This window comes from Rhinichthys klamathensis, unplaced genomic scaffold, assembly GCF_029890125.1.
Source record: "Rhinichthys klamathensis goyatoka isolate OS25496 unplaced genomic scaffold, OSU_Roscu_1.1 h1tg000606l_1, whole genome shotgun sequence".
NCBI classification, from domain to species: domain Eukaryota; kingdom Metazoa; phylum Chordata; class Actinopteri; order Cypriniformes; family Leuciscidae; genus Rhinichthys; species Rhinichthys klamathensis.
The window spans coordinates 357,501-378,870 of record NW_026607061.1 but is presented as its reverse complement, the minus strand read 5'-3'; the positions used below and the strand labels follow the sequence as shown (position 1 = coordinate 378,870).

General features: G+C 41.9%; 1 protein-coding gene across 2 annotated transcripts in view; it reads right to left on the bottom strand.

Moving 5' to 3' along the window:
• Positions 1-2,947: 2,947 nt before the first annotated feature.
• rasgrf2a (Ras protein-specific guanine nucleotide-releasing factor 2a) overlaps positions 2,948-21,370 on the bottom strand; it is a 56,914-nt gene continuing 38,491 nt past the window's right edge. For both annotated transcript variants that reach the window (XM_056240719.1, XM_056240720.1), the window contains 12 exons: positions 20,456-20,575; positions 19,299-19,388; positions 19,110-19,216; positions 11,153-11,265; positions 9,535-9,595; positions 9,357-9,460; positions 9,163-9,247; positions 6,726-6,923; positions 6,537-6,616; positions 6,340-6,457; positions 6,189-6,257; positions 2,948-3,123 (listed from right to left, as the gene is read on the bottom strand). In XM_056240719.1, the coding sequence (XP_056096694.1) occupies positions 3,025-3,123; positions 6,189-6,257; positions 6,340-6,457; positions 6,537-6,616; positions 6,726-6,923; positions 9,163-9,247; positions 9,357-9,460; positions 9,535-9,595; positions 11,153-11,265; positions 19,110-19,216; positions 19,299-19,388; positions 20,456-20,575 (1,244 nt within the window). In that variant the 3' untranslated portion in view covers positions 2,948-3,024. The remainder of the gene's footprint in view (positions 3,124-6,188; positions 6,258-6,339; positions 6,458-6,536; positions 6,617-6,725; positions 6,924-9,162; positions 9,248-9,356; positions 9,461-9,534; positions 9,596-11,152; positions 11,266-19,109; positions 19,217-19,298; positions 19,389-20,455; positions 20,576-21,370) is intronic.

Genomic DNA, 21,370 nt, shown 5'->3' with positions numbered 1-21,370 from the left:
GAATGTTTTAGCATTATGTTTTGGTATACTTAACTGATAATAAGGAGCTCAGACTCTCTTCAGCCTTGATGGGAGCTGTTATTTGCTAGTGTCTGTTATTTGTGTGTGTGTGCGTATGACATTCTATGTAGGTTCTGGACGGTCGGACCAGACACCCCGGCGCCCTTCTCTAACCTGCGAGGCCACCACAGACCTAAATCCAATGAGTGGACGACAACTATCTTTACTAATGGCGATAGGCACCCCTATCTCCTCACATGTGTTAAATTGTTTAGGCTTTCATGTTTCTTAGCCAATGAGAATCATTCAACCTGTAAGCAATGACGTAGCTTAGACCTTGGAAATGGTATAACTGCTGTGATCTTTGTAACTGTAAGCGGGGCGGCCTACGAACTCCTGTGTGAGTCTTGAAGCTGACTTCTGCTGATGAAACTGCAAACTATCTTCAGTAAAACTTTTCTTTAATTTTTTATAATTCTGACTCCGGGTCTTCATTCTTCATATCTGGTTCTGGGTCTTTGACTGTATATCCCTTACATTACGTAACCCCGGTTCTCTGATAACATGAGTGAGGTATCTCACCACACGTCCCTCCTTGCAGTGCACGGAGAAGAGATATGCAGAGAATGAAGTAGGGACCACTGGCAGCGGTTTATATGAGGGAGGTGGGACTCCCGCATCACTGTCGTGATTGGTCTGTCAACTGACAGACGTGGTGTGATTGGTACTTCCAGATCTGTCACGCTCAGAGGCGTTCCCATAGTGAGATACCTCACTCATGTTATCAGAGAACCGGGGTTACGTAAGTAACCTAAAGTTCCAATGAGATGGCTCTGTCCACTTCTTATACTGTCTATGATAGATATCCATAATAAAGGCTAGATGTCTTACGGCGGAGTCTCTATCGTCATCACCGGCAGCCATCTTGCCACAGGCAAGCTTTCTGGCGGGCTCTGTGGTCCCTGATGTAAGATGAGTGATCAGCACGAACACAAATACTCTTATCTCGTTGAAATCTTGATGGATTTACAAACGGTTTGGTTTCTTACAAACGTTATTAACGTGGATATAATTCTGGATCATTATTTATTGATACACTTATTATTCATAAGTGTGCAGTGTCATAACTACATCTCTGATGTTTATAACAAACCAAACCGTTTGAAAATCGGTAGAAAATTGAGCAAGTTATGGTTATTTAAAAAGTACATGCACCATTAAAACACAATGTTACGAGTGAGCGAGCTGCCTGTGACAAGATGGCCGCCAGGTGCGGACGTCGACCTCCATTGGCCAGCAGCGCGGACGAGACATCTAGCCTTTATTATGGATATCTATGGTTTCACACCTGTGGATCAAACATTCAACAGCATATAAATCAAAACTGAATATCGTTATCAAATGACATGGAGGAAACGACTGTGAAGCTTTGTGGGTGTTTATGGACTTGATCTACTCCATCTGCGGACGAAAATTTTGGATTGAAAATGGAATTTTCTCAGCTCTTTGTTCAAAATGTTGCTTTTTTATTAAACTTACCCACATTCAAGTGTTGATAAAAAGAATGCATGGAGGTAGAATACAATGATTTTGTTGTTGTTTAAAAGAGAGGCTCTATTCTTTTCTTTTGATATATTGTGAGTTCAGATATTCATACAGCAAAATATTCTGGCAGCCATGAACATTTTGTGAAAACGATCAAAAATCTTAGCGCTGGCTGGCAACTTTGTTTAACTCTTTCCTCGCCAGCATTTTTGAAAAAAGTTGCCAGCCACCACCAGCATTTTTGATCATCTTCACAAAATTTTCATGCGGCCCCCAGAATATATTGTATGAATATTTGAATATGCAATATATCAAAATAAAGAACAGTGCCTGTTTTATTCTAGCTTCATGCTTTCTTTTAAGTTAAGTTTCCTTAAAAAAGCAACATTTGGAGAAAAAAGCACATTTTCGTCAAAGAATCCAGATAGGATTAAAACAATGATCAAAACAAAGATGGAGTTGATCGAGTCCATCAACACCCCTAAAGCTTCACCGTCCTATATCTCGTCCTGGGTCGACATTTCATTTAGTAACGTAGGCAGATTTGATTTATATGCCGTTTAATGTTGCTGATCGCATTATTTTACATATGGATCTGCTTCTTCTTCGCCTGTGGTTTGATCGGGAGATTCAGTACTCTCTCAGAAGATGTGTAATAGCGCCCCCTATCGTATAACAGTGAAAACTTCGAAAGCCGGAAAATTACATCAATGAAAGAGTTAAAAAAACGGTGTAGAACATGTAACAAATGCTTTGAACAATAGAAACTGCTATTGTTTATCCATAAGTTAAAGAAAACATTTTAAAATATAATGAAAATTAATTTAGTATTTTTGAAAAATTTTAAATTCATGCAAACAGATGCCAAAAATATAAAATATTTCTACAAACAAAAACATGCTAAAGGAGCAAATGCAGCCTCATGGCAAAATGCAGCCGACCTGCTGTGTAAACGAGTGACACCTAACTAACAAATGACAGATATTTCTTTTGATAAACAGTAACAGTGATTGTCTGAGCTTTGACATTTCATGTTTGTCAAACATATTGGCGGATTTTAATGGAGGTGTGATTAAGAAACTTGCTTTTTAAAATAGGACACTTATGGTGTCATTTATTGATATCTGAACAGACATTTCTACACATACAAAAATGATTCTCATTAAAGGAATGATCTGACATTTAAAATGGAACTGACATTTTGCATTCAGGTAAAAACATTTCAAGAGATTATCAAATTGATATTAAAATGTATCATGCTAGAAATATGCACTCCGGAATATTATAACTGTACATAATATTTTAAAAAAAGGCACATTTATACCTGAGTTTACAGCAACAACAAAAAATAACAATACGAAATTCTATGCAATGAAGTTAATAAATGTATAGACTTGACTTGAGTTCAGATGGAAGTATAGATTCCCACTAAAGCTTCTTACTTGATATCTGCGTCTGGTGTAAACATTGTCGTCACGTTTAGTTGGCAGGAGGGATTCTTGGCGCAATCTTCAGAGATAGTTCATAAAGTGTGTCCTCATCCATAACTAGAGTCTTATCAAGGAGGAACTGTGTTACCTGAGAGAAGAACAGTCAATCACAACAGGGTTACACACGTGCTTCCGCAACCAGACTGAAGCTCACTTCCCTTTCACGGTTTAAGTCTAGTCTGCAATTTGTTGCGTAAATTGAAAACCAAGTTTTTAGCTTTAGAAAACCTACTGCGTCATATTTGACACGCAAATTTCTAAGGCCTGTAAATTATAAACATGATCGAAACGTTGCTGAAAAACCTGTTGTACACAATCTACTGCATGCTTTCGGTCGTCTGACTGATAGTTTAGACTTTTTTAGCAAGTAAAAGCCTTTTAGTATAATTGTATAAAAAATAAGAGCTTGTGAGTTTTTGCTGTGAAATCTTTACTGATTGTTATTAAGTAAACATACGAATAACAATGTCCACAAATGAGTTACTAGGAGTGCTACTTGGGTGTTGAGAGGTGTGTTCCTTTGGTGCTCTTCAGCTTGGAGATCCAAAATGTTTCCCAAATAAACAGTAATTCTGAGGCACTCAAAAGGAAAATAAGTTTAAAAAGCCTTCATTTAAACTTGGCTATCCATTAAAAAACATATGCCAACATGTTTCGGCCTCTTTGGCCTTCTTCAGGGCAAATTCAAAATGGCAGTCTGTAGACTGCATGCTATATATCTGCATGTGGTCACATGATCTAGAAGCACAGGTGCTCATCTGCACATATCACCTGACAGAGAGCAATTACAAGAAATTACTTTAGATAAGACAAGTCACATTTTCACATCAGGATAGTTAAAAATATCAACATAAATGGATACATATAGCAAGAGGTTACTTTATATGACAAGTTACAGAAAAATGTTATATTGTAGAAAATTTCATTTCATTTCATGCTCTAATAAATATGTGCAATCTCAGATGTTGAATAATTTTATCATTTCTATTGTAATACAATTGTTATACGAATAACAATATTGTAGCAATATTTCAAGATGAACACTTACTGGACTTAAGTAACTTAGGTTTACTTGATTCTCCATGCATCTTTTTTTTAATCATGTTAAAATGTGAGTATCAAATATGATCATCATCAGGCTTTTGAGGAAGGTTTACGTATTTGTTCATCTCTCAATCATCATTGTATTGCATTGCATTATAAAAACAGAGCTTTGATCATAAAACTAAGCATTCAAATATCATATTATTACTAAGATGTATTATTGGCAGATATAGAGAGACGACTGATATTAATATTAACTGATATTAATTGCATTTTATGCAAGTAGTCTATACTGTTATAAAGAATTTCATCTCACTTTCTGGCCTAAAATATCTAACAATATCAGCATGTGCACCAAATTGCATATTTTTGCTAAGTTTGGGCCTCTGAATAAAATGTAACTGTTTTCCCTCCATATTTTCACTATATCACATACACTCACCTAAAGGATTATTAGGAACACCATACTAATACTGTGTTTGACCCCCTTTCGCCCTCAGAACTGCCTTAATTCTACGTGGCATTGATTCAACAAGGTGCTGAAAGCATTCTTTAGAAATGTTGGCCCATATTGATAGGATAGCATCTTGCAGTTGATGGAGATTTGTGGGATGCACATCCAGGGCACGAAGCTCCCGTTCCACCACATCCCAAAGATGCTCTATTGGGTCGAGATCTGGTGACTGTGGGGGTTTATTTTAGTACAGTGAACTCATTGTCATGTTCAAGAAACCAATTTGAAATGATTCGAGCTTTGTGACATGGTGCATTATCCTGCTGGAAGTAGCCATCAGAGGATGGGTACATGGTGGCCATAAAGGGATGGACATGGTCAGAAACAATGCTCAGGTAGGCCGTGGCATTTAAACGATGCCCAGTTGGCACTAAGGGGCCTAAAGTGTGCCAAGAAAACATCCCCCACACCATTACACCACCACCACCAGCCTGCACAGTGGTAACAAGACATGATGGATCCAAGTTCTCGTTCTGTTTAACGCCAAATTCTGACTCTACCATCTGAATGTCTCAACAGAAATCGAGACTCATCAGACCAGGCAACATTTTTCCAGTCTTCAACTGTCCAATTTTGGTGAGCTCTTGCAAATTGTAGCCTCTTTTTCCTATTTGTAGTGGAGATGAGTGGTACCCGGTGGGGTCTTCTGCTGTTGTAGCCCATCCGCCTCAAGGTTGTGTGTTGTTGTGGCTTCACAAATGCTTTGCTGCATACCTCGGTTGTAACGAGTGGTTATTTCAGTCAAAGTTGCTCTTCTATCAGCTTGAATCAGTCGGCCCATTCTCCTCTGACCTCTAGCGTCAACAAGGCATTTTCGCCCACAGGACTGCCGCATACTGGATGTTTTTCCCTTTCCCCACCATTCTTTGTAAACCCTAGAAATGGTTGTGAGTGAAAATCCCAGTAACTGAGCAGATTGTGAAATACTCAGACCGGCCCGTCTGGCACCAACAACCATGCCACGCTCAAAATTGCTTAAATCACCTTTCTTTCCCATTCTGACATTCAGTTTGGAGTTCAGGAGATTGTCTTGACCAGGACCACACCCCTAAATGCATTGAAGCAACGGCCATGTGATTGGCTGATTAGATAATTGCATTAATGAGAAATTGAACAGGTGTTCCTAATAATACTTTAGCTGAGTGTATATAAGCTATAAAAGCTTGATGCATAAAATATGAATCTAAAAAAAAAACATGCATGCAAACTTTTTTGAGTCCGAAATATACAGTGTTTTTTTCGTATTCGTGATTCGGTGGCTCTGAATTGTCTAAACATCATTCAAACTGCTTGCTACGGATGCGAAAAACGCATAAAATCGAACCCGATGCGATTTTTTTTATGCCGGACGAAAGTTTCGGAGGCAGTGTGCAAGCGTGATTGACATAACGTGAGGTCGTATTTATTTTTTAACGTGCAAAATTTTCGGGCGCGAATTTCGGACTCTGTGCAAGGGCCTTAAGGGTTCAATAAACAGTTCAATTTCAGAAAACATTCTGACTTCTTTCATAAGTCAGGCAGTACAGGGTTAAAAGTGTGCACTTGATTCTGTATCTACAGCTTCCATAAGGTCTCGCCACACGTCATGACTGTACCTTGGGTTGCAGGTCTATCCTGTAGGGCGCCTGCTGAAACTGTCGGATCTCTCGTATTATGTGTGAGATCTGTGAAGTACAACAAAAGCACAGCTCTTTACTGATGACTACAAAATGTGAACTAGCGTCTTGAGCAATTTGAGCATTTTACCATCCTCATTTTAGAGAAGTTGACTAGCCCCTCCTCAGTGAAGTTAGGCGTCCCTTCCTCGATAAACGCCAAATCCGTCAGGTACATGCCCAGATAGGGCACACATGGAGGGTTACAGCTGTGGATTAAGTACCACACCATACATCTTACAGTGTATGTGTTTATATTCAGTGTAAAACTAACATACACAAACTTACTTTTTCAGAGTTTCCCTCAGGTTCTTAAACCTCCCTTCAGATGAAACGATCTTCTGCAGCCTATCCATAAGAGCTTTGGTCTGACAATGAACAAAATCCATGCACGGTTAAAATGCACAAAAAAACACTAATACTGTGTTTGTTTAATGCTTCTATTCCTATTGAATCTCTGAGGCTTTCTCAACCCACCTGTTTGCAGACCTTGACCCATGTTTTCTTTAACCTGTAGATGGCGCTGCGGTTCAGAGCGGACGTGATCTCCAAGACGCCGTTGTAGTTGTTGAGACAGCGGCATATATCAGCCACAGCCAGCCACTTCTCAATAGAGTTGGCTCTGGAGCTCACGTCACATTGAGCCATGATCTGAGACGCCACCAGATTACTCATCTATAGAAAAACATTATCATTCAGTTATATTGACTTGCTCTCATACACATCACATGAAGGAAAATGGGATCATCCTTGTGCATCCTAAAGGACTTTATGTCTTTTTCAGTTTTTTTTTTTTTTTTTGGCCTGTGTTAATGCCAACATATACACTCACCAGCCACTTTATTAGGTACCCCATGCTAGTAACGGGTTGGACCCCCTTTTGCCTTCAGAACTGCCTCAATTCTTCGTGGCATAGATTCAACAAGGTGCTGGAAGCATTCCTCAGGGAGTTTGGTCCATATTGACATGATGGCATCACACAGTTGCCGCAGATTTGTCGGCTGCACATCCATGATGCGAATCTCCCGTTCCACCACATCCCAAAGATGCTCTATTGGGTTGAGATCTGGTGACTGTGGAGGCCATTTTAGTACAGTGAACTCATTGTCATGTTCAAGAAACCAATTTGAAATGATTAGAGCTTTGTGACATGGTGGAAGTAGCCATCAGAGGATGGGTACATGGTGGCCATAAAGGGATGGACATGGTCAGAAACAATGCTCAGGTAGGCCGTGGCATTTAAACGATGCCCAATTGGCACTAAGGGGCCTAATGTGTGCCAGGAAAACATCCCCCACACTATTACACCACCACCACCAGCCTGCACAGTGGTAACAAGGCATGATGGTCCCATGTTCTCATTCTGTTTACGCCAAATTCTGACTCTAACATCTGAATGTCTCAACAGAAATCGAGACTCATCAGACCAGGCAACATTTTTCCAGTCTTCAACTGTTCAATTTTGGTGAGCTCTTGCAAATTGTAGCCTCTTTTTCCTATTTGTAGTGGAGATGAGTGGTACCCGGTGGAGTCTTCTGCTGTTGTAGCCCATCCGCCTCAAGGTTGTGCGTGTTGTGGCTTCACAAATGCTTTGCTGCATACCTCGGTTGTAACGAGTGGTTATTTCAGTCACTGTTGCCCTTCTATCAGCTCGAACCAGTCTGGCCATTCTCCTCTGACCTCTGGCATCAACAAGGCATTTCCGCCCACAGAACTGCCGCTCACTGGATGTTTTTTCTTTTTCGGACCATTCTCTGTAAACCCTAGAGATGGTTGTGCGTGAAAATCCCAGTAGATTAGCAGTTTCTGAAATACTCAGACCAGCCCTTCTGGCACCAACAATCATGCCACGTTCAAAGTCACTCAAATCAACTTTCTTCCCCATACTGATGCTTGGTTTGAACTGCAGGAGATTGTCTTGACCATGTCTACATGCCTAAATGCACTGAGTTGCCGCCATGTGATTGGCTGCTTAGAAATTAAGTGTTAATGAGCAGTTGGACAGGTGTACCTAATAAAGTGGCCGGTGAGTGTATTTAGGCAAAAGTGTGTATTTTTATTGGAATTTTGCTATTTTGCCTTAATTTCCTGTACTATATCTATTTTACACTAGGGACACAAAATAGTTACACTTAGGACATTAAAGGCAGTCTTTGTTAATAGGCTTTCGTTCTGTTGTTGAGGGTTTTTTTTCACTTTATAGATGGCCTATAAAGCAAATACTAGCTTTCTCCTGTTTTCTGCTTCTGCGTATTATAAAGCCAATTGGATAAATTATGCAGCTATAATTGGGTGGGCATGTAGGTATGGATGTATAATTGTGTGTGTGTGCGTGTAATATTTGAGAAAGAAAAATTCTACTGTACTACATATCACAATGCCAGAGCTGTCAATACCATTGGAGCTTTACTGGGATCTAATGGAAAAACTTTACACTTTACTGAAAGCTCATTTTTTGAGATATTAACCTCAAATTTGGAAGACAACTTTTTTTAGATGTATGGCTTTGATTGTCTTGTAGTTTTTGAGTTCAACATGTTTTATAAAATATATATTTTATATAAAATAATGTTCATAAATAATGTTCCTAAACTAAAACCTCTATTACTTTTTTACTTTTTACTTCAACTATAACCTGAGACCAAATCTGGCAGTTTTTTATCTGGTACATAAAGTAAATATTTTACGTTTGGCTGAAAAAAAAGTTTGGGAACCCCTGATCTACACTAGCAGTCAAAACTCTGTGTTTCTCATTACCTTTACCACATTTTATTCTAAAAGCTTCTGCTTAAATGACTAAAAATAGCTTTGTAGACTAATCTTAATTGCGCAAACACAATCTGTCATTATTATTTTAAAATCTGAGGATGTGTGTCTGATCTTTTGATGATTATAGATTATGATTTTTGCTCACATCATTGAAGTGCTGACTGGTCTTCATAATGTACGGAGTCCTTTCACTTTTGTCCGTTTTCATCCAGCCTTGACCAAGAAACTCCCTAGAAACACGTCCAACATCTTTATCAAACACTACTATAGAGTAAATCACCAACAATTTATGAATCAAACACTCTAGAGTATGAATTCATGCTCTGAGGGAATACTCACTCGTATGGAATATTCCGGAACACGATATGGTCCAGTAGAGTAATTTGTTCCGCTAGTTCCATCGCCGACAGTGACTCGAAGCACTCGACCCTCGGACACTCGGACTAGAAAACACACGCAAAATTACACAAGGATGAAAGAAATACACCGATACACACTTCAGTGCAGTGACACTAACCATTTGGACGATATCCTCAATCTTCAACTGTGAATCATCTTGCTCTTCTTGAGAAAGTGCACTGGGGAAAGAGTAAAGAGTAAAGGAGCAGTTCACCTCAAATCAATATACATTATTTATCCAACACATGCTTGCTCCCCATAGAACACATATTTTATCATTTAAAGTTTACAAAATCCCATAGAATTCCTCCCAAGTCTTGTCTTCCACATACCCTACCATTCAAAATTTTGGGGTCATTACGATAATTTATTTATTATTTTTTTGTATTATTTTTTTGTATAATTTTTTTTTATTACTTTTTTTCAGCAATGATCCATTAAATTGATAAAAAATGACAAGAAAGGTTATATTACAAAACATTTCAATTTCAAATAAATGCTGTACTTTTTAACTTTGTATAAATCTTGGAAGAAAAAAAACATTTCTGCAAAAATAAGAACCAGCACAACTGTTTTCAACACTAATGATAATCAGAAATGTTTCTTGAGCAGCAAATCTGAAGGATCATGTGACACTGAAAATTAAACTTTGATCACACGAAAAATAACATTTTAAAATATATTCACATAGAAAACATTTTTTTTTAAATTGTAATAATATTTCACTATTTTTACTGTATTTTCGTCTTGGTGAGCAGAATCTTGTTTCAAAAATATTACCGACTTTTAAACACTAGCGTACACGCTTCAACTAACATAAGGCGAGTAGTTAATTAAATATATATATATATATATTTCCCTCACTTTATTTATAGGTTTCTCCACATATTACAAAATTCCAAACATGTCATAACAAAGTTGTACAATTTAACATATGTAGAAAAAAAAGGGGTAGGATCAGAAGATAGGCAGGGATCCAGGACCTACCTAACGATTGTTGACTCCAAATAAGAATGTACAAATATACGCAATAAAGTACCAAATATGCAAAAATTACCCCTCAACCACCCCAAGAAAAAAAAAAGAAAAAAAACATGCCAACCAAGGTAAATGTTTAACCACATTAATCAATTATAAGTGTTATTACAGAAGCGGTAGCATACTATAGTAGAGCAACCCGATCACACTAAATGCGTCTCTATAGCACGCAGTGTGTTTATCGTGCAATTTATACGCGGAAATGAGTTTTTACGTGCATAGGATACGCATGGGTTGGTTAGGGTAGGTTTAGTAGTGGTGTGGGGTGCGTGTGTATTATACGTTTGGGTAGAATTAGTGGTGTGGGGTGCGTGTGTATTATACGTTTGGGTAGAATTAGTGGTGTGGGGTGCGGGTGTATTACACGCAAATGAACTGCGTATCAAATGCACGCGAAAACTGCGTATCATATGCACGTAAAAACGTATTTTCGCGTATAAATTGCACAATGCGTGCTATAGAGACGCATTTACGTGAGAACAGGCTGAGTAGAGGGTACAATTATTTACTATTTTCCAGTATGCAGGGAGTGTATGTTTCCATTTATGCAAGGAGATAACCCCACATTTTGTAAAAGTTCTTGAAAGAGCCCCTCAGTGAGTATTTGATTTTTTCCAATATTTTTGGTGAATTATCCCACCCATCTGTCATTGAGCCATCAAACTCTTTGTCTCAGATTTCCTCACTGGAAGCATCACCTCAGTATGTTAGCTGCAGCCTTCCTCTCCTGTGGTAGAAGATCGGGATCTCGCAGAACCTCCTCCAGCAGAGCGACCACAGCCGTCGTCAGTTCTGCGTTCATCTCAAAGTCCTGCAAACACAGACAAACACATGACCAGGCTTGTGTGATGTAGTGGCCGTTCTGGCTAACGTTTAGTGCCGGAAAGGTTCGAAACTCAAGAGTCACTGCTGAGCCTTGTTCAATTACAGGTTGCTCCAGGCAGGATGTTTCCACTTTATGCATTTATGGCCATGAAACCTGAACATAGTATGTAAATGCAAACCAACCCAACCATTACTGATGCGTGGAGTTTGACAAATTTAACACAAAAATAGTGTCTGCACAGGATCCATCAGAAATCATTCTAATATGCTGATTTGCTGCTGAAGAAACATTTATGATTATTATCAATGTTGAAAACAGTTGTGCTGTTTTATATTTTTATAGAAACCATGATACATTTTTTTTTCAGGATTCTTTGATGAATAGAAAGTTCAAAAGAACAGCATTTATTTGAAAAATAATCTTTTGTAACATTACAAATGTCTACTGTCACATTTGATCAATATTACAGGTGCAACTCTTAAGCCATAATCATCAAAATTATAACAAATAAAGGCTTGAAATATCTCACTTTGCATGTAATGAGTCTATATAATATATTAGTTTCACCTTTTAAGTTGAATTACTGAAATAAATAAACTTTTGCACGATTTTTGAGTTTCACCTTGAGTTTCAAGGTAATCGTGACTTTTGTCTCACAATTCAGATTTTTTTTTTCTCGTGATTATAAAATAGCAGTTAAAAAGTCAGAATTGCAAGATATAAACTCAGAATTGTGAGGTCACTTTTCCTCTGAACTGCACTTTATAACTCACAATTAAGAGTTTATATCACACAATTATGAGAAGAAAGGGATGTACGGGATTTAAACTCGTAATCGCGAGAAAAAAGTCCGAATTTCGAGAGAAAAAAAAATCTGAATTGTGAGACAAATTATCTTTTACATTAGTTTACTTCCGTGGCGGAAACAAGCTTTCCATAATATTATGCATCTTTGTTGAATAAAAGTAATAATATCTTTTCTTTAAAAAACACCTTACTGACCCCAAATTATTTAACAGTAGTGTTATTATGGATAAAAAATTCAGTTTTCAATTTTCGAGTGAACTTTGAGTAAATATCCAAGACTGTATTATTTGAATAGTGCTTTTCACAATATATATTTAAAAGCAGCTTGAAAAAGAATCACCTCTTAGTTTGTAAAGTACGGGATTGAGTTTATCGGCGTTACATCTGCCACATTAGATATCAGCATCAGTCATTCAAATACTCGCTATATTCATATATCACTAGATAAGCATCTTCTAAATAACTGCCTAAATATACTCAAACTGCTGTGAGCCAGAAAAATGGGGCATACTACAATAAATAACCACCAGCTTCCTTCAAATGCACGCTAAAGGATGGAATAGATTTGACTGGACGCATGTTCCTGACATGTTAACGGCCCTCAGGGGTCCGCTGACATTTCAGCGCAGTCACTCCTGCACACGATGAAGGACTGAAGAGCAAAGCAGGTCTGACAGTGAGGTGTGAGGTGGACACGTCACAGCGGCTGTGTGAACACACCTGTCCTCCTGGCAGAGTCACGTGCTCAACGCTGATCACAAAATGCAAATAATAAATCATATAATCATGCACAGGTGCAATAGCAATCTACTGTTTAGAGTTTAATGACATTTTGTTAACTTTAAAAAAAGAGGGTTTGTGAGTTGATGAAAAATTAATAATTCATTATTTTGAATGTAAAATTAAAATAAATAAATGGGGCTCCATGACATTTGCAATATAATTATCAAATCAAACAGTGCAATTTAAAATAACTGTATAGTCTGATGCGCTGCAAATTTCAGAGTGATAAATATAAATAAATAAAAATACTTTCTCTAAAAAATACCAGTTCAGAGACATGAAAGTGCTCTTTTAATTATTTTAAATAAATAATATAAAATTGCATAAATTATTATTGAACTGACTAAAGTATTTAAAGGGTGAAGGTCACATTAAAAATATATATTTTAACATTAGACGTCAATTTGATGTTACATCTACTGTACTTCTTTTATATAGAATTGTTCTATAGTCCACCCTGTGTTTAATGCAATGACATCAGAAGTAACTGTAATTGAATCACAGGAAAATTGGAAAGGGAGTAATCCATCACTTTACTTTTTCAGGGGTAAAGTAATTAAATTATTAACTTAGTAATGCATTACACCCAACATGCGATTGTGTCATTAAATTATTGAAATATTAACATAAGATCTCAGAGGTTGGTTCATGTAAATATTGTACGTCTAAAGTTAAACCCATTGCTTTATTACAATAAACAATTTGAATTACGCTTTATTTTACAGTACGTGTACTTACAGTGTTCTTGTCTAAGAAAATACTGGGTAATATAAGGTAACTGCATGGGTTAAGGTTAGGTTCAGGGTTAGTACCTAGCTATAACCCAGTTATTATAATTACTGTAATAAGTACATACATAGTATGTAAAATAAAGTGCTTCCAAAATGTTGCTACTGTGGAAATTGTAGTAAATCGCAAGAGACAACTTCTCACATTGAGCACACGAATGCGTGTGTGGTTTTTTATTGAAAACAAAAACACTCAACTCCAAAATGGCGCTGACTAGCGTCTCACGTCATCACGCATACAGAACATTTTAAAGGGACCACGATCCCTGAACAACAGTGAGGAACAATGCCAAGAACAAAGGTGAATTATGTATGTCAAAGTCACTACACACGTCCCCCCAGAATTCACCATATCAGGAGAACCAAACAGTCAACGGGGAGGTGGGCGTATCAACCTGCCACAACGGCTGCGCTGCACGGAAGGAGGAGGAGACCGCACTGCAGCCGGCAACCCGCCCTGGCACGGGTGTGGGACATGGAGTGTGGGAGGCTTGGGAGGGAGGGGAGCAAGGGGTGGGGGCAGAGCAGGAGGCCGTCCGCGCCGTGGGACCTGGGCCAGGTCAATGGGCCTGGCCACGTCCAAGTGAGCCGGTTTGAGGCGGTCAATGGAAAGTCGCTCCGGTTTCCCGCCCCTGTCCACCACAAAATGTTTGTCCCCCTTCTCCAAAACCTGAAATGGGCCTTCGTAGGGCGGACGTAGAGGTCCCCTGTGGGCATCGTGGCGAATGAAAACGTAGTCAGCCGTCTGAAGTCCAGCGGGTATGTGTGACTGAGGAAGGCCGTGATGGGAAGTAGGGACAGGTGCGAAAAGCCTCGCATTGTCCAGTAGAGTGGACCGCTGAAAAGTAGCAGACCAGGGAACCGTGGTGCTAGGGACAAAATCCCCTGGTACCCGCAGTGGCTGTCCATAAACCAACTCCGCGGATGAGGACTGAAGGTCCTCCTTTGGCGCGGTCCTGATGCCCAGCATCACCCACGGGAGCTTGTCGACCCAGTTGCTGTCTTTGAGGCCAGCGCGCAGGGCAGCCTTCATTGACCTATGAAAACGTTCACAGAGTCCGTTAGCTTGCGGGTGATATGCGGTCGTACGGTGGAGTTTCACTCCGAGGCTCTGTGCGACAGCGGCCCACAGCTCAGAAGTAAACTGTGCGCCTCGGTCAGAGGAAATGTCCGAAGGAGTGCCGAAACGTGCAACTCAGGTGCCAATAAATGCCCGTGTCATTTCGGAAGACGTCACTGACGTCAAAGGCACAGCCTCGGGCCAGCGGATGGTCCTGTCAACCATGGTGAACAAATATGTGAAACCGTGAGAGGAGGGCAGAGGACCAACCAGGTCCACGTTTACATGGTCAAAACGTCTTTCCGGAACCGAGAAAGACCCTAACGGGGCTTTAGTGTGGCGATGGACTTTGGCCCGTTGGCATTCAACACAGGTGTTAGACCAATCCCTAACGTCCTTCTTGAGGCCGTGCCAAACAAACTTCCCTGCCACCAGTCTTTGTGACGCTTTCGTACCCGGGTGGGAGAGACCATGGACGGCATCAAAAACTTGTCGCCTCCATCCCGAGGGAACGACCGGCCGAGGACTACCTGTGGAGATGTCACACAGGAGCTTGGTGCCGGCATCGCCAAAAACCACGTCCTCGAGCTGCAACCCTGTAGCCGAAGTCCTCAGGAGTTGCACATCTGGGTCTGTGGCCTGAGTCGCTGCCATGCGGTCGTAATCCAAACCCAGGTGGACTGCCCCAGCCACACCCCGTGATAGACAGTCCGCCACTCGGTTGGTCTTACCGGCGACGTGCTGCAAGTCCGTGGTGAACTCAGAAATGTAGGACAGATGACGTTGCTGGCGGGCGGACCACGGTTCAGCCACCTTGGCCATGGCAAAAGTCAACGGCTTGTGGTCCACAAAAGCGGTGAAATGTCGGCCCTCCAGCAGGGAACGAAAGTGTCGGATAGCGAGGTAGAGACCCAGCAACTCCCAGTCGAATGTGCTGTACTTCCGCTCACAGGGGCGCAGCTGACGGCTAAAGAAAGCCAGCGGCTGCCAGGCCCCGTCTACCCACTGCTCATATACAGCACCAACAGCATAGTCCGAGGCATCCGAGGAGATGGAGATGGGGGCTGTTGGAGAAGGATGTGCCAACATGGCGGCGTTAGCTAGGGCTGTCTTAGTTGCAGCAAAAGCCCTGTCTCTACTCTCATTCCAGGATACAGCGTGCTTGGGTTTACCCTTCAAGGCCTCATGCAAAGGCTGCATGAGCTGAGCGGCTCGAGGGATGAAACGGTGGTAAAAATTTACCATGCCGAGGAACTCCTGCAGGGATTTGACAGTGAGAGGGCGCGGGAACTGTGCGACCGCCTCCACCTTTGACGGGAGGGGGACTGCCCCGTCCTTAGTGACTCTGTGTCCTAGGAAGTCGATGGTGGTCAAGCCGAACTGGCATTTGGCGGGGTTGACAATCAGTCCATGCTGGCTAAGCCGCTCAAAAAGGGTTTGGAGGTGCTCGAGGTGCTGAGACTTGGACGTGTTTGCTACTAGGATGTCATCCAAATACACAAAAAGGAAAGGCAGGTCCCGCAACACAGAGTCCATGAGTCGTTGAAAAGATTGGGCGGCGTTTTTAAGGCCGAACGGCATGCGCAGGAACTCAAACAAACCAAACGGTGTGATCACTGCCGTTTTGGGAATGTCCAGTGGATGTACCGGAACCTGATGATAACCTCTAACAAGGTCCACCTTCGAAAAAATCACTTTGCCAGACAGGTGTGCTGAAAAATCCTGTATGTTCGGGACTGGGTATCGGTCAGGTGCCGTTGCCTCATTAAGCCGCCGGTAGTCGCCACACGGACGCCAACCGCCACCAGGTTTGGGGACGATATGAAGAGGCGATGCCCATGGGCTGTCGGATCTGCGGACTATTCCCAGGCGCTCCATGTTCGCAAACTCAGCCTTTGCAACGGCAAGCTTGGTCGGGTCGAGGCGCCGAGCAAGGGCATACACGGGCGGACCAGTAGTGGCGAGATGATGCTCCACACCATGCTTCACGGCAGATGCAGAGAAAGTGGGCTGAGTGAGAGCTGGGAACCTGGCAAGCAGACGGTGTAAATCATCAGAAACTGAAAGCATGCTAGACAGTCGTATGGAGTCGGGCCCGCTGAGCGTGCATGTATAAGAGCAAAACGTGACGGCGTCAATCAGGCGGCGGTTCTTTACATCTACCAACAGTCCATGTGCACACAAAAAATCAGCACCGAGGAGGGGAACGGCCACCTTTGCTGTAACAAAGTTCCAGCCGAAGCGCTGTCCTCCGAAACACAATTCGACGTACCTTTGTCCATAAGTGCGGATGGGGCTTCCATTGGCAGCTTCCATAGGGGGGCCGTGGCTGTCAGTCACCATGTCCAAACGGGATGCAGGCAGGACGCTCCTCTGTGCTCCTGTGTCGCACAGAAAACGCCGTCCGGAGATGCTGTCATGGATGAAAAGCAGCCTGCCTACGCGGCCGACACTCATGGCCACTACTGAGCGCCGGCCCCTGCGTTTCCCGACCCGCCGAAACTGCATGGTAGGCGACATTTGTTAGCCTTAGTTCCAAACTTCGCATGGTAAAAACACAAGCCTGAAGGTTGTTGGGGGCCAGAAGACTGCTGCCGCCGAGAAGTGGTAGCCGCGATAAAGGTGGAGTCGTCCCGTGTCACCGAAGCGATGTGCGCGGGAAAAAGCGCGGCCGCGCAATGTCCCAGACTCGCCAGGAAAAATTTATCAGCCTCCTCGGCCAGTCTCCGACAGTCAGTGATTGTGGTGTTGGCTAATGCAGCTCTCACTTGTGAAGGCAGCTGACGCAGGAAAAGCTGTATAAAAAGAAAATCGGGTCTGTGCTCACCCAAAAGATCCAGCATATGATCCATGAGCTCGGACGGTTTGCTGTCACCCAATCCTTGAAGGGAGAAAAGCCTACCGGCTCTCTCAGCGTCCGTCAGTCCGAACGTTTTTAACAGGTGGGCTTTGAGTGCTGCATACTTCTCAGTTTCCGGAGGGTTTGTAAGAAGGCTCACCACTCTCGATGCTGTTGCATTACCGAGAGCCGACACAACGTAGTAATACTTTGTTGTATCCGCGGTGATCTCTCGTAACGCAAACTGCGCTTCAGTCTGGGCAAACCAAGCCGATGCCGACGATTCCCAGAATTCGGGGAGTTTGAGGGTGACAGCGTTCACATGGTCGTGTTGGGTCACTGGATACGTCCAGCAGACTAATGTCGGGGTCACCAGTGTGGAAATTGTAGTAAATCGCAAGAGACAACTTCTCACATTGAGCACACGAATGCGTGTGTCGTTTATTATTGAAAACAAAAACACTCAACTCCAAAATGGCGCTGACTAGCGTCTCACGTCATCACGCATACAGAACATTTTAAAGGGACCACGATCCCTGAACAACAGTGAGGAACAATGCCAAGAACAAAGGTGAATTATGTATGTCAAAGTCACTACACTACTACCGTAAAACTTCAAATACTAGCCCGGGCTTTTATTTTTCCAAATCGTCGAACTGCACCAGCTTGTATTTGAGACAGGCTTCTATATGAGACCGGCCTTTATAATTTAGTGTTGAGATGTTTTCATTGAGTGTATAGGCCTGTCTCTAATCTCTAAAAATCTCCAAATGCTCCACGTGAAACTGCGGTCTTCCGACCTTTTACTATCGTGTCAATTGATTTTGATTAATATGCGCGAGGGAGAGAGAGAGCAAGACAGCGCTCGTGTTGTTTGAAGACGTGAGAGTGCGCGCGCGCGCGCGGCCGGGGCGCTCTCTCTCTCTCTGCTCGTAAAACGCGCCCTGTCAGGCGCACCAGTCATTCTACATCACTCATCGGTCAAAAAAGGCTTTGGAGGGACAACAATTTGCTTTGGCGGCCGCCAAAAAACTGTCGATCTGACGGTTTTAGAGGACTAAATACAACCCGAAACTAAAAAACAGACCCGGTGTTGTGCCTAATTTCGACCCCCTGCCAAATTATTAGAAGTTGAAGTCAGTACCTGATTGCCTAATCCCAACCCCGCCCCTAACCCTACCCCCTCCCCCACAATTTATCCCAAACCTACCAATGCAAGGGGGGTAATAATTTGGCGGGGGTCGAAATTCGGCACAACACCGGCCTCTATTTGAGACTGGCCTTTATTTACCCAAACCTGTCGCCACACCAGGCGTGTAAAAGAGACAGGCGTCTATTTGGGATTCGGCCATTATTTGAAGTTTTACGGTATGTTGGGTAATTTGTAATACAAAACAACTGTCTTAATGTACTGTGATTAATCAACAGGGGGAAGTATCTGTTGTAGATTTCGACCCTCTTCACCTCCTTCCAAGTCGTGTCTCTATTATAAATGATAAATGGCTCAAGGAACTGAAACTGGCAGGCTGGCAATGATGCAAGTCACACAAACCTGCGAGTGTTTGGAAACCCAGTGGCGCAGAACGTTGAGCACTCTGTTGGTGGCGGCCCTGCGGATGAGGAACTCTTTATCGTATGATTTCTCTGGGTTGGTAAATCCTGAGTGAGAGACAGCAGGAGAAGTGTGTGAGCGTGATGAGGACGTGTGACGCGACGGGAGATCAGTTTCAGTGAGTCTAACCCTGTGGGCTGCTGTGTCCAGCGGCGGCGGTGGCGATGGCGAAGGCGGATGTGGGGGACACCACACAGCGGGAGCTCTCGGGACACTGACCTATGAGGACACAGCGGGAGAAAACACTGTTCAACAACAAATCCATGCTTTTTTCCAAATCCATGCAGATCATTTATTGACATTAAGATAATCCGACTTCATGAGGTGCAGTCTGGGACGCGTTTTAAACAGTATTGAAGAAGTTAAAGGGTTAGTTCACCCCAAAATGAAAACTCTGTCAGTAATTACTCTCCCTCATGTTGTTCAACCCCGTAAGACTTTCGTTCATCTTCGGAACACAAATGAAGATATTTCTGATTAAATCTGAGAGCTGGATCACTCCTCCATAGGCTTCTAAAGCGATTGAATCTGGCCGGCCCAAAAGTTATGAAAGACATTGTTAAAATAGTCCGAGTGACGACAGTGGCTCAACCTTAAGTTTATCAAGCGACAAGAATACTTTCTGTGCTCAAAAAACTAGCAAAAATAACGACTTTATTCAACTATTCATTTCCTTCTCTGTGGGCCGTGAGATTTCACGTAGTGAAACTACGCAAAGCTTCTGTGTTGTACGTTACACGTAGGCTAGAAACGTACATGTTGTACGTTTCTCGTCGCTTGATAAACTTAAGGTTGAGCCACTGTCGTCACTCGGACTATTTTAACGATGTCTTTCATAACTTTTGGGCCGGCCAGTTTCGATCCCTTAAGAAGCCTATGGAGGAGTGATCCAGCTCTCAGATTTAATCAGAAATATCTTAATTTGTGTTCTGAAGATGAACGAAAGTCTTACGGGGTTGAACAACATGAGGGAGAGTAATTACTGACAGAGTTTTCATTTTAGGGTGAACTATCCCTTTAACATGTATGCTGGACACTGGTTAAAAGAAATCAATTAAATAAAAATCAATTTAAATATAATTTTTTTTTGTCATGAGATCATGAGAAATATATATTAAGCCAATTGTGTCCAAAAGTTTGACTGGTAAAGTAAGTTAAAAAAATTTTTTTGTTAAATTTGCACTAAACTAGATGTTGTATTTGTTCTGAGAAACATTGACTAATGTGAGCTTCAGGGGAAAGCAAGATGTCACTGAAGAGTGTAGAGTGTGTGTGTTTGAGAATACCTGCAGGTTGTCTGTAGCGAAGGTGTCGTGGTGTGGACGGCGAGCGGCACGCAGACATGTCTGCAGAATCACTGGACGTCTCAGGAATGAATTTATCCAACGACACTGACTCTAGAACAGCTGTCAGGAACATCATACAACCACAGTCATGTGTTTTGGGTGATGTGGAATTATTATCATTCATAAACAAAGAAAACAGAGCATTTACTATCTATCTGTCCATCCGTCCGTCCTTCTATCTATCCAGCTGTAATAATAAAAATAATCATTTCTATCTATCTATCTATCTATCTATCTATCTATCTATCTATCTATCTATCTATCTATCTATCTATTTATCTATCTATCTATCTATCTATCTATCTATCTATCTATCTATCTATCTATCTATCTATCTATCTATCTATCTATCTATCTATCTATCTATCTAAAATTGAGATGAAAAGCTCAAACAAGCAGTTTGACAAAATGCTCTCAAGAGTCCTGAGAGGAGACCACATAAGATCTCAACAAGAGTCGTCCATGTTTATTCAGTTCCATGTTTAAAGGCACACTATGCAAGAATTGTACCTTAATATAACAGCTTCAAAGTCATTTCGGTGGTAAACAAACTCATAGTAGGGCGAATCATCCTGGTAGTAAAGCTTGGGGGGGACGCCGCTGGAAAAACCAGCAATGCAAGTTTGAGAGGAGCGCCCCCGACAAATCTCGCGAGAATCACGACATGCTTTACGGCAACGACGTCACACACATCAACAACAACATATGAAGCACGAAGACACTTGCGCGCATTTCAGACGTGATACTCGACGATGAAAAAAGGAAAGAAAACGCGGTCGGAAGAGATTAGGAAAAGGAAAAGAGAATCTGACCGCGTGAGGAACCGGAAAAGAGTCCCTGATTCGCCCTCGCTAT